Source organism: Varroa destructor, unplaced genomic scaffold (genome assembly GCF_002443255.2).
Source record: "Varroa destructor unplaced genomic scaffold, Vdes_3.0 BEIS01000003.1, whole genome shotgun sequence".
Classification (NCBI taxonomy): Eukaryota; Metazoa; Arthropoda; class Arachnida; order Mesostigmata; family Varroidae; genus Varroa; species Varroa destructor.
The window spans coordinates 43,403,635-43,417,438 of record NW_019211456.1 but is presented as its reverse complement, the minus strand read 5'-3'; the positions used below and the strand labels follow the sequence as shown (position 1 = coordinate 43,417,438).

At 39.6% G+C, this 13,804-nt stretch overlaps 2 protein-coding genes and 1 long non-coding RNA gene across 6 annotated transcripts; 2 read left to right on the top strand and 1 right to left on the bottom strand.

The window, feature by feature from the left end:
• Positions 1-962: 962 nt before the first annotated feature.
• Positions 963-5,360, bottom strand: LOC111247194 (uncharacterized). The gene is made up of 4 exons (XM_022797845.2): positions 5,132-5,360; positions 4,440-4,669; positions 3,691-3,817; positions 963-1,643 (listed from the first exon to the last, which is right to left on the bottom strand). Exons 1-4 carry the CDS (start codon positions 5,186-5,188, stop codon positions 1,323-1,325), a joined length of 735 nt encoding a protein of 244 aa, XP_022653580.1. The 5' UTR covers positions 5,189-5,360; the 3' UTR covers positions 963-1,322.
• On the top strand, positions 4,418-6,713 carry LOC111247195 (uncharacterized). The gene is made up of 4 exons (XR_002671999.2): positions 4,418-4,558; positions 5,360-5,537; positions 5,739-5,932; positions 6,286-6,713. It is a non-coding gene; the product is annotated as an uncharacterized LOC111247195 (long non-coding RNA).
• A 2,028-nt stretch (positions 6,714-8,741) lies between these two features.
• On the top strand, positions 8,742-13,432 carry LOC111246216 (histone H3.3A). 4 transcript variants are annotated; one of them, XM_022795453.2, is made up of 4 exons: positions 8,742-8,911; positions 10,591-10,774; positions 11,003-11,171; positions 11,981-13,432. In XM_022795453.2, exons 3-4 carry the CDS (start codon positions 11,039-11,041, stop codon positions 12,256-12,258), a joined length of 411 nt encoding a protein of 136 aa, XP_022651188.1. In that variant the 5' UTR covers positions 8,742-8,911; positions 10,591-10,774; positions 11,003-11,038; the 3' UTR covers positions 12,259-13,432. The 4 variants fall into 4 exon arrangements, with proteins under 4 accessions (XP_022651188.1, XP_086840726.1, XP_022651187.1 ...); XM_086984600.1 differs by having other exon boundaries at positions 8,742-9,353; XM_022795452.2 differs by lacking the exon at positions 10,591-10,774 and having other exon boundaries at positions 8,743-8,911.
• Positions 13,433-13,804: the final 372 nt, after the last annotated feature.

Here is a 13,804-nt window from a genome sequence, read left to right as displayed (position 1 = left end):
CCCCTTGTTTTTCTTCGTTTTTCCCCTTGTTTTTCTTCGTTTTTCCCCTTGTTTTTTTCGTTTTTCCCCTTGTTTTTCTTCGTTTTTCCCCTTGTTTTTTTCGTTTTTCCCCTTGTTTTTTTTCGTTTTTCCCCTTGTTTTTTTTCGTTTTTCCCCTTGTTTTTTTTCGTTTTAAAGACGAAGAAAAACAAGGGGAAAAACGAAGAAAAATAAGGGGAAAAACGAAGAAAATAAGGGCAAAAACGAAGAAAATAAGGGAAAAAGCGAAGAAAATAAGGGGAAAAATGAAGAAAATGGGAACTCTTATCCATGTATGTCCTAACAAATCAGATTGAACTACGATTCATCTACAGGTACGTAAGACAAAACGACCTGGGTATTATTATTGGTAACGGCAAAAGCATAACGAAATTATCTTTAAGTATTGTCTTGTGCAAGGTATATAATACTGAAAAGAAATAAAATATATGTTTCGGCTTTTTGATTTGTTTCTATTTTCTGACTCTTATTAGTCGACATCAGCTGTCACACTAGTGCTCTAGTTCCTTTTTCTCTGTGCACTACACCGGGCACCGAATTCGCACTTAGTATCGACTTGATGCCCATCGAAGACGCTGGCTCGAGGCACTTCATTTTTTCGAGCCTACACCTAAAGCAAGTAACAAGTAGAGTATCCGACAGGCTTGCTCCACAAACGGCTGTAGTACGGCTTCAGTGCCCAGTCTTTCGTTTAACAAACAACTGGACCCATTATAACTAAAAGAAAAAAGCACTTGCAAAATTTCCACAGGCTATTTTATCGCCTACGCTAACCATATAATACTCAGCCCGATTTGATTTCAATTGAAAATTGCTAAGAAGTGGACAGACACCGCAAAGTGACACCGTGAGGCTCAGGTGCCACCTCTGTTTACACTTTCGGAAAGCAGTCTGCCAATTAACCATTCATTCATCATGTGCGCTTCCAACTCGTTTCTATCTGCCCCGCTAAAACATGCCCGGGCAGACTCTCTCACTCTCTCTCTCTCGCTCTTTTTTCTTGGCACCGGCTATGAAGAAGTTTCGAGTTTCTCTGTTCACAACTTCTAGAATTGCGATACCATGTTTGCACCTCCGAAAAGTCAGCCAGATCTTCAAAACGTCAGCATGAGTTGTTCCTTTGAACAAAGCACTCGTGCACTAAAACCGGCTGACCAAACTTTACTGTCTAACACTTAGTCACTGTAGGCCATAAAACGAACCTCCTTTTGCTACGCTTTTTTGGTCAACTAGGTTCTATATCCCAAAACAATTACACATTCAAGTAATTGTAGGACTTGTAACTATTTACAGATAAGGATAAAAAAAATACGTACTGCCTCGTAAACCGCTCCAAAGCTTCCTCTGCCAAGAATTTTCCCAACATCAAAATCATTTAAAAGTGGCACGTAATAGTTGAATGGAATATCGTCAGATTCTCGATTTGGATCTCTCCTTTTAACTCCTGATGTCGTCCTTGTGCATGCTACTGCAGTTTCGATGGCAGTATGGTATTGCCTTTCGTAACTGTTCAGCCTTTTTACAGCTGCGTCCCAGTCAATCGGTGGTGCTTTGTCGAACTGGGCTAACTTGTTTTCAATATCTTGAACAATAGGCACGAGAACCTGCGCAATAGATGGTCTTATTTGTGATAAGATATTTTGAGAACCACATTAGATTCACGAAACATAGCTGACTACGTACATGAAGTCGGTTTGTCGAAGCTGAAAACGTAGAGATCTTTTTGAAAAAATAAAACAAAGAACACAAACTAATTTGAATGCGCTTTCTCTCCTCGATAAGCTTATCGTGATTTTATAGTGTGCTAAACGGATTGTCGATTCTAGACTGAGTCCAAAGATTTGGGACTCCCCCAAGATAAGAAGGTTTTCGATGAAGAACGCATGTTCGCACTTCAGCTTCTGTTGATATTGAATGACTACCAAAAAACCTTGGAATGTTCGTGTTGTACACAGCGGGAAGATATCAGCTTCTCAATTGGGTTTGCTAAGTCCAAACATGGGATATCGGACATGCAGCATGCCACCCAACCTGATTGGGTAGCATGCGGCATATACAAGGTGCAGCGCGTCGAATGACTAACAACTCGTCAATGGATCTAGAAATAATCGCAAATAAGATATCGATCAATATCTTACATCTATGCAACTGTATCGAATATTAGGGGCCTCAATGCTCATGACCTTTCGTGTCGCTCCGTAACGAACAACACGGATTTGGTGATGGATTACTAGGCAGAACGGTGCCGGGATACATATCAAACCTCCAGGTAACGGTTTTCATACAAAAAAGACCTAATTACCTGCAGTTGCATTAGGCATTAGGAAGAAAGGCTACAAAATGCTTAAGAAAACGTCAACAAGAAATCCGGATTTCATATGTACTCAATATTCTCACACTAGACTTCTCGAACTCGAATGTATCATTACTTTTGCCCATCATTCGCGAACGTTCTTAGCAGTTCTTAGCAGTTCGCTCTATTTTTGGTAAAGTAGAATAAAAATAAATAAAAGTAGAAAAAAAAAGGATAAAAGCCTTCGGGAGATTTATTTGTTGCTATAATCCCAGCAAAATAAACAAAATGTTTTTTTTTTGTGAAAAAAAACCAACAACGTGAATAACTTAGAGGTCGAAGTGAATTGTATGTAACAGCATTTTTATGGCTTAGTTTTTGATTTAGGGTTAAGAGCTTTTAAGGGTATCTGTCGCCTTACAGTTTAAACGGTCTTTGAAACTAGGCAAACAGTAAAATAAATGCGAACGCTTGAAAACCCAAAATTTGTCGATATGATCAATATATCCGCAATATGGTTAATAAGATTAAAATAACAATTTTCTGTGAACAAGCCACGGGTGTTGCAATTTTAGCTTCGATATAATCGCCGATTTAGCTTTTGAGTTCAGACCTGGATTTAAAGCGATCAGGCAAACGCCCGCCATTTCGGGTGCATCGTTGTGATTGCCCATGCAAGCTGGATTTTCCACTAGCCATCTAGAAAACTGAGTGGGTTGGGCTGCAATCGACTATGGCTTTAGCTAAACAGGCATGAAAAAGGGGCATTTCCTGGAGTGTCAGTGATAAGGAATAATGATCGTTATACTGAGTTCTTTGATATTGAATCTGATGGCACTTGCACCTTTGCAAAGGCCATATATAAGTCCTTAATCGGAACAAAACAAAGAGCAAATCAAGAATTTAGTAACTAATCCGTACAAAATAACTGGCCCTCAGAAATTAGTTCTGATTTAAATGTTTGAAAAGACAACAGCGACGTTATATACATTTTGGATATTATATATATAGATATATATATATATAATCTATATATCTAAGTGAGAGGATGCGCTAAATAAAAAAAATCGAATGGTTTTGATAGGTTTTTGTCTTCTGCCCTGGTGCGGATGACCTAGTAATTACATTACACAAATGTTATTTTTGGCCCTTTGATTTGGTGCAAAACGACATCACATGTGGCAATTATTTAGCAGGCATGCAGTAACAAAGCAAACGTTCTTTATGGATCGATAGTTAGGGAGCACAAGCTTTGTGCTCTCTAACGACCACACAAAAATTAAAAACTTACAAGGTATCGGGCCAAGCAATATCGCGTCTCAATCAATAACAGCGAATATTCAATTCTAGGTAGTTACCTGAATATAATTATTGCAAAAAAAATGAGCGCTTTCAACCGATTTTGGCCGAATGAAGGTTACAAGAGCGAAGAGATTTTGCAGAAGCTCCCGTATATGAAGATAGGTTAAGTTCATCTCTGTGATTCTGCAATTCAGTGAAGACAGTAAGGCGTTTATATAAGTTTGTTCGAAGAAACGTATTGTCCCGTATCCTCAATTACTCTGGTTATTCTGGAGCTCTTATGCATCGACGTTTTATATTTCGTTCTTGAAGAGAATACTTTCAAGATAGATATCAGGGTATCAGGGCGTAAACGTATAACGTTCATTTAACGATATGCAATTTCTGGATATCGATATGGTAAATGATTTTTGAGGCACCTGACTTGTTAACTCCAAAAGTCTTTTAAATTCTCAACAACATTATCACTATATTTCATACTTTCTTATTTTTTATATACATTATTACGTGTCTATCTATGTATAAAGTAGAATTTGATTAACTGACTAGCATGTTGTGATAACTCACTTGTTTGTTTCAAACACCTCACCTATTATGTAAAATGATTGTTTCAATGGCTTTTCACTCGTCACAATTCATTGCGCAAGATAATCAACAGGTACGACGCAATCGATTGAAGGTTTATATCACTACAATACAAGTGGCATGAACATGATCAGAAAGACTATGACGAAAGCACGCAGCCGTAACTAGAATGTCTAATCAACATAAACATTACGTCTACGTCATCGCAGTAACGAATTACCTTACGCTAATCTCGCTAGCAGCATTCTTTGCTTGAACGTGGCAGAAAAATTCTAACGGAGTCATCGCGCAATCTTCAGGTCTGCAGGCAGAACCACGTTCTTTTTCCCATTTTTCGAGGTGAGTTTTTAGTAAAGCAGATGTCGTGCGAATTAAGCGTTCGCCAGGACATCCGCTGTCTTCGTCGAGAGCCATAACCAGCTGTACCATTGCATCTCTGCCCCGAGGCGCCTACAAAATTTTTTAAACTTACAGGTATTATTCCTGCAATCGGGAACCCGTATACGTATTTACGTGCTTTTGAAGTTCTCAACTTTTTTCGACCGGCATTGTCATTATGCATTGCCTCTAGCGGTCGGCTCTTAGCACGAAGCACATTTTCCTTGTCCGGTTTCAAACTTTAGCCACCTTACGTGTCCTTAAGCTTGGAAAAAATAGATCGCTCTTATTGCCCCGTCGCAAAGACTGGCAACATAGTGTAATTATGTTGAATACACTCGATCGACTTTGTCCAACTGTAGTTTTTTAAAAATATTGTTTGGTTCTATGTATACGCTGCAAAACAGAACGTTGTTTCGGAGCCCGTCTCCGTGTGCTGGTGTACCGTTTTGCGCGAAGACACAAGAAACTATAACAGTATGTACAAAAGCATTTAAAAGCTGCGTAACAAATTAGAAAAGTAATGAGAATTACCTTGCCATCGGGGCTTATAGGACTTCGTGGAGATCTGGATTCCCCAGCTTGTGCCATGGTTTTCTCTTAACTGAGACGAACTTATCATGAGGTTACCGTATTGATAGAAATGGCATCTTGTGTCGCAGTAGCCAAAAAAGAACTGCTCGACTTCGAAGCAATATTGAACATATGACGATATGGACTACTGTTAACCGCTATATTTTTCACGGATGATTACAATTTCAGACAGATTTGTGCGTGTGTATGTCTGGATAGAGTACCCAATAGGCATCGCGGTATTTATAATACGACTTAGATTAGTAATTCACGGCGTTCTCACAAATTGATCCTTTTGGCACATCGTTTTTCCGCCGAAGTGCATCGTACAGAAATCATAACCGCAGACGGCCGATACATACAAGTCGTGAGTTTTTAAGCTTTAATTTTTGTGACCTTCTTTGTTCTTTGTTAATGACGCAGATCCGAAACAGATTAAACAAAGCCCAGGCCAGTTCTCTGTGTGCCATGCTTGTTTATTCGATCAAGCTTAAGAGGTCATTAGAACAGGTTTGAGTACGGGTAGTTTTCAGACTTGAAGTGTAACAATATTGCATTTTTCATTCAGATTTACCATAAAGACGAACTTGGCCCATGACAGGAGCAGGCGTTTCAAGTAACAAGAGCGTCACCGGATTATTCGCGTAATGGGGTGCTCAGAGAAATCTCTTCGCTTAACTATAGTCATGGAAGGACTACGCTGTGACATTGTATAAAGTGGACGATAAAGGAGTAATACTGCGAATTGGGCTTGATTAAAAGGTATAGACGTAGATAAACAGCTAGGTAACACAGTAAATGAAAAAGAGTTGAATTGCGTTTGCTGAATATGTGTGTTATTGATTTCACTTACATACTGATTTTTGGTTCTTCGATTTAACGATTGGGCACGGCATGTATGTACTTATTGAGGTCTATTTTACATATCTTACCGCGCGTGGTACACGCTTAGAGGACAAAATTCGCTCGTCCAGAGAATGAGGACCGTAATCAACTATCCCTAGCTTATTGCTACTATAGAAATAGATTTTGAGTGGCTTGCTTTGAGTGATGGTCAGTTTATCGTAAGTTGATAAACTATGTTCATATATTTCAAAACACCAAATTAATTTCAGAAACCGACTGTTTCTGTCGCTGCGGCTGCTGAGATATGTTGAAGTAATAGCAGTAACATTGAAGCCTATTCATCGTCTGCTACAGTTAAATGCCAAATTTGTCCAGCGTCAATGTCTCAGTCCAGTCGGCGGACGTCGCGAGACTCACGCGACCAGTTAGGGCATACGAAATAAATAAAATCAATTCTTGAAAATACACGTATTATTGATTCCGCGATGGCTTTCATATGATGCGCAACGTGCATACAAGGAACTCGTTACATTTATCTTAACATTATATATCGAATTTAACCTGATTTGTACTAATGATCCAAATGACCTTCAAGCTTCGGTGTTCGGCCTCTATATTTGGTGTTGCATTATATATCTGTTGGATGCCTGACGAAGAGACAAGTAGCGTTGATCGAACGCTATACATTGCTGCTGAGCTGATTATCCTACTCCAATTCATTTATGGCCATACGCTGTAGTAGTATTATAGGTGACTAGCGGGGTGTGCGCGATAGGGCGAACAAACCAGGAAGTGAGTTAACTTAGTCGGTCATTGGCCTCTAGCTATGGCGTAATGTTTGGCTACATACAATGGATAGCGATGCTACTCGATGCTGTCGGATGGGTGAATTGATGGAAAATATTCAACCAAGATTGCGCGCCAGGTCACCCTACGTTCATGAAAGTCATTGACGTCAATATTCTAGTGGATTGTAACGTGTTACTGTAAGTAGCTGTTTGCTAAAGCTATTTCTTCACTTGAAAGTTTGCGAGCTTAAAATTATCGTAGAAATAGTATACAGATGGTCATACCTGTAACACTACCATTGGTATTAGTATTCTTTTATCACAGCCAATCCCAGCATATATAAATATGCAGGTATATATATATATATATTATTTACAATAGATTTTTAGTATATATTATTACAGTAGATATAGCACACTGTTAAAATGAGGGTTTTGGAGTCATGTGCCCAGAAATGTATTTTTTGACATTAACACATAACTTGTAACATAAGATGTGCGGTCTACCGGTGTTTACTGATCACGTCATTCCTAGTTTGGTTGCCATCTACTGGCCTTCTAAATATATGATAAAACCTGTTAGTGAGTGTTTGGTCGCGGAGAAAATCAGCTAACAAAGACAACCTGCTGGAGGGGGTCCCGGTACGAATTCGTATTTCGCGTAATCGGAACGTCAACAAGACTATTTAGAAGAAAAATCACCTGTAATTTTGTGCTTTCGATTAGCAGATGCGCAGACGTTTACGGTTAAAGCTAGTTATACCTGCATAATTAATCAAAACACGAATTTCTTTTTGAACTACTGTCATAAACAGTTTTCTTAAGTCGAAAGTCAGACCAACCGCTCAGGACACGCAACTTAAAGAGCAAGCTAGCTAAAATGGTTAGGGGGGTGATCTACGGGATAAACTAAGGCTTTGATTGTCTTGAAAATGAAGGGGAAGGCAAGTGTAGTAATTTATATAACTAATAGATTTGCAAGTGCATAGTTTGTATCGGTGCGTTCCATGGAAAGGGCGCAAGATTTGACCCGAAAATGAAATGAAATGAAAAATCGAACTGACAAAGCTCATTCCAATTATCCTACGTACTATTTGAATTAATTGATTTTCATGGACAACGTCCATTTCTTAGCCATTAAGTATAGTTTCAAACAACTGAGCCTTACCAGTCCGAAACGAAATAGTGTGCCTACGACCGGGTCCAAACCTACTACAACGTTTCTACTACACGTGTCTCTACGTTAAGTAGACAGACATGTTACCCGCCACGCTATGACGGGTGCATTTAGATTAGTTGAAAGACTCTATTTCTAAATAGAGAACCTGAAATTTCATTAGCTAAGATGCCATTTCAACACCGAGAAAACAGCATATTTCATTAAATGATTGAGTGTTGAAAAAGTCCCATGGCACGCACAGGGTCTCTCTGTCACTTCCTTCAAGTGAAATCGCTTAGCTCTGAAAACGCTCATTCCATGAAAACTCTAGTGTTTCAGAGACTTTAACAAATGCTTTTAATTGTGGTTAAACTACATATGCATACGTTTAGCACAAGTAGAGACCCTTTAATAGACGGAACACTGAAACACACATAAAAATGAAGTGATTTATGGTCATTCAAATATGTACGAGTTATGAAACACCACTGAGAATCGAGGATGGACTAGTTGGATATAAGCAGCTAACGAAGGAAAACGACTTTGATAATGACAGAATCTTGTTAATAGTCGGAGACACGCGTTGTTTTCCTTATCGTCGGTTGTTTTCTTACCGTTCGGCTAGAAAAATCATGAATGTCCGCGTCGAGAAAGTCAAAAGTTCGCGCCACGCCGCTCACGTTTCAAATAGCCAATCATCGTCACTGGTTTCGACCAATCAGCAATCGGCTTCTAACTGCCAATCAGCGTTCGTGTTTCGGCCTGGCGTCACACACTGTGTACATCCCAGCCCATGCAGGCAGCATCATCAGGACAAACACCAAGAATCACGAACAGTAGCAGTTACTTTATATTTGCGATTGACTCTCGACCAGAGTCTGTGTGTGTGTGTGTGTGTTAACTTGCGAATTTTAACCCGTTTGTAATCAAAATTTGCCTGTTTCGACGGTGAGTGTTTTATTGTGGGTCCTAGTGTTGTGATTGGCAATCGGCAGATTCGTTCAACGTTAGTGAGTTCAACGTTGAAAATGTTTCATAGCTCAAGCCCCGCGAGGATATCTGGCTTCCCTGTGTGAACAAAAAAAGTCGAGCGTGTTATCGAATCGGATTACGAATTATCCCAGCAAGTTCTAGTGATGGCGGTCATTTGGCATATGCGAATTTGAGGTCGCTAGTTGTTCGATTAAACTGTACGCACGTGCATTGGCGTGCTCAGTCGTGTTCTATCTCAGGAGTTCACCACCGTCGTTTGGATAGAAAGTAGTTTCGGTGATATGCTCACAGTCGAAACGGACCTGCGGTTGCATTTTCGGTTTTTGTGGTGAAGCATATTCTAATCATAATATCTACCTCGTTTTTCGGCTTTTTTGGGCTCGATATATATGATCTGGCAAGTATTATCAGCTTTCTGATGATCCTAATTCTACCTAATGGCCAAACAATGCCGCCTAAATCAATGACACAAACGCAAAAATTCTGAAGTTGTCTTTTCAATTTTTAGCACCATTTACTTAGTCTATTAATAGCCCAGTCAGCTACCACCTTCGACCATCTCCATGACAAGATTAGACGTGTCATTTCTTGTCAAAATTGGTTCGGCTCTTTCTTTGCTGATACATCTTCTAATAACAATAATAATAGTAACATTGTTCACCAAAGCGATAATATAAATAGGCAAATTGTAAGCTACGCTCTGCATTAAGTGGCGGTGACTTCGCGACCGTTCGTACATACTTAGAAATATTAAACGACTCCATCGTATCGATAAATGGCGATCGTGTTATGCTAGCGTGACGCTGAAGGGTAACTGTAGAGTAGCTTTAGTAAATGTATGCGTTTATGAAGAAATATTCTTTACGCTTCATCGGTGATAGATTCAAGACCGGATCGGCTCATTTGGTTGAGCTTTGTTGGTATTCATTTGCATATGGTATGTCGAGAGGTGACTGAAGCTTTTCGGTGGCAGAAACTAGAAGAGTAGTCTATGATGATAGTGACGTTGTTTATGGTGGCTATGAGTCATTCAGCATCACCGTAATTTCCTGAGAATCCGTTATCATTGTGCTGGGAATTGGGTATGAACCAAATGCATTTTTTCCTGCCATCTTACCAGGCTTTCTAACACAAGCCCTCTCCTCATTTCGTGTTCCTCGAAGCCATCATATATATCTAAAGTACCTATTTCTAAGTAGCATTAATTGTTTTTCTTGATTTCGGTAGTGCAGTACGGAAATTTGACCGAGTACACATCGGATAAATGATATGTTGTATGCCTTGTAACGTAGTGGAAAAGTAGTGAGATATTCGATAATCGTTGTCAAGTTTATCCTAGACATTTAATTATAAATTTTCGTAGCAATTTCGTAGATTTGATCTACTATTCGTATACGAATAGTGAAACGTTATACCAAACAAAAATATGTCATAGATTTAGAAGTAACTGTGGTAATAAGTTCTCCATTACCACTATTTCCTGTTCGGTGCTGTTTGCTAAGCCCGTTGTAGTATTAGGCTTAGTTGTTGGTCTAATGGTGCTGCTTTTAGCCTTCTTTTATTCGTTGTTTCGGAAATAGTTCGGTGTTGCGTTTACTTTTACTCTCCCCCTCTGTGTTGACATGTCCAAGCAGAAGGTGGCAGTCGCGACGGCAGCACTGAGCTGTGTTACAACTGCTGCAAGCAATGGAGCGGCCGATAACCGACCATGAACAGCAAGAAGCGATAAGGGCGGCCACTAAGCTCACTTTGTGATTTCTGCTTCTTGCCCTCTCCCACAAAATTGGAATTGTTTTCAAAATCCTCTCAAAGGCGGTGGTGAGGAGAATTATCTGGAGTTTACTCTCCGCTTACATAGATATATATATATATATATATATACACCGTTCTACAACGATGAGCAATCACTTGTATCTGACGAAGCTGTCAAGTGTCTATACGCATGTAGTAATAACTTACACATATTTAACTAATTGATGAATGCATAGCAGATTTGCTTGACGAATTTCGTTTCTTCCATTGTTGCTTTCCCAAATGATATTTCAGTTCACCGAATCGTAACGACCAAAGGAAAAACTAACCATGGCTCGTACTAAGCAGACAGCCCGTAAGTCAACTGGAGGAAAAGCTCCTCGCAAGCAGCTTGCCACCAAGGCTGCCCGTAAATCAGCGCCGTCCACCGGTGGCGTGAAGAAACCCCATCGTTATAGGCCAGGTAAAGATACTTATCAAAATCTTTTTTTTTTTCACTTGCGAATCTGGGGGGTGTTTGGTCGTAGAGTTATTAAACAACTCTATTAAACAAGTTCTCGCGGTTTTTGCCAAGTAATTCTTGTAGACAGGATTCGCTTAAAGACATGGAATTTGGTTTGGTTTTGAACTCGGCGAGAAAAAAATTCAAACTTTCTCTTCTATTAAAGAAAATGTTTCAAAGTTTGTGCAATGGGTTATAGAAACATATTAAGCAAGTTTTAAACTACTACTTAAACGTAAACGTCTATTATGAGGACGTAAGACGTCAGCTTTAAGTGTTGAGTTGTTCTGTACGTACGGTGTGAGCGGCGGGCAAATCTTGACATTAACGAGCGTCTCCCGTCATTTGCGTTCCATAAGAGACTCCATCAGGATGCCATTTTAGGCTTATAGATGGCGAAGGTAGACGCAACTTATGTTTTTATTTAGTCTAGAACAATACCTTAGCAATTTTTAGCTCAGTTTGAGGCCGTTTCATGGAACTACATCTTCAGTAGCAACAGTGTGTCAATATCCCTATAAATGAGATAAAAGTAACATAGAAATAAAATAGTGCGTGTACACAAAAACATAGGTGTTATGTGCAGGAGAACATACGGGTGCTCCACCATTATTTAAAAAGCTACATCTTTGTATTTCTTTCCCGCTTGAGCAATACCCTGTCTCCTATTATCGTATCATTTGACTTTATAGGCCAAATCAAATGTAAGCACTTTCCATATATTTACGTATTAACACTGTTTCCTATCTGTTCTATGCGTGCAAATTCAGGTACTGTGGCTCTTCGTGAAATCCGTCGTTATCAGAAATCAACGGAGTTGTTGATTCGCAAACTGCCGTTCCAGCGTCTGGTCCGTGAGATTGCCCAGGATTTCAAGACTGATCTCCGTTTCCAGTCAGCGGCTATTGGCGCTCTTCAGGAGGCCTCTGAGGCTTATCTTGTCGGTCTCTTCGAAGACACAAACTTGTGCGCCATCCACGCCAAGCGTGTCACAATTATGCCAAAAGACATCCAGCTGGCTCGTCGTATTCGCGGTGAACGTGCTTAAGAAGCTGTCGTTAACGTGTGGCACTACCAGTAACACACAATACAACAGCAACCAATAACATAAAAATAAAACAACAAAAAATTACATTTAATACCTAATATAAAACTACAAAAACAAGCTATAAAAATGCAAATGAAAAGACCTTCGTTCTCTTTGTCACACACACACAAACTTCCTGCGGCAAACGTCTTAAACTTCTATAAGGTGTGTTGTGCCGTATGTAACGTGCCTATGTACGTCAAACGCACTTTACATTTATTGGCTAGGGGTAGAAGTAAATTTGCTCTTCCACCTTGGCAACACATGGTACTTGGCGTCGTTGCTAGGGGTGCCTGCGTGGGTTGTCAAAGCGGGAGCAGGCAAACGATCGGGCTTCAATATCGGATGGTGGATGTGATTATTATTGTTAGATAGAGTCAACTGTGGTTATAATTTTTCTCTGGTTGCATACGGGATCGGATCATCGCACGACGAAGGAGGTTATCCAGTCTAACTCTGTTTCCTACATACTGGTTCTGCTGGAGTTGTTGTTATCGTTTTTGACTGAATCCTGATCTCGGTATCCATCTTTACCGCTCCTTTAGCGCGCGTTCCCACTTTCCGTTACATCCTCCCATTCGAAAGAGCCTGAAGCGTTTGCAACAGACAATGTTTGTGCGTGTGCCAAAAGGAGCAGAGGTCCTTCCATTTGAATTTTTATATCTTATGTTTGTAGTTTTATATCATTTTTTACATTATTATAAAAACACATAATGCATAAACTTCATAAATAAATAAATAAAACTTCATAAATAGACAGAAAAACTGTGTCCAACAAAAATAAAATCAAACTCGTCGCAGATATGTAGCAATGGCGATTGAGAAATATAGAGACAATTGTGAAAACTGAGATGCCACTTGGCCGTCGACAAAAACAATAGAAAACAAACTACGGAACGAATAGCACGATATAGTTAAGTCGTGTGAACTCCTATGATTATCATGGGCTGCAGGCACTGCACTCTATTTATAGAGTTGATATCAGCGGAAAATATTGAAATATAAAAATAAGAAAGATTATATGAAGCGATGATGATGACAACAGTCCGCCATTGGCATACGACAACGCATTCATTGTATATAACAGGGATTATACCAATAAACAATTAACCGTATCGGTGATCATCAAAGAAAATGTGCACCTTCTTCATTATTAATAGTTTATAAAAAGACATTACAAAAAGAGACACTCTAAGATAATCTACAGTCGTTAATGCTACTTACAGCAAGTGCGTCTGTGTGAATTTTTGGCCGTACTAGGTAGGTTGCCTGAATAGATGCTTAACTGTATACTCACGATGCTGCAGTGGCAATGTGTTTGCCTATTAAGCTTAGGAACATGCGGTGGTCTAAGTTCGAAAGTAAGCATAGTTGCAGCTTGTTTTGAGTTGGAAGGGCAATGTTGAAGCGTGAAGCAATGTCAAACTGCAGTATTGTACGTAAAACTCGATACATGAGTATTTCGCTGTGAGTTACCAACCGCAAAGTAGCTAATTCTCTGCCATTA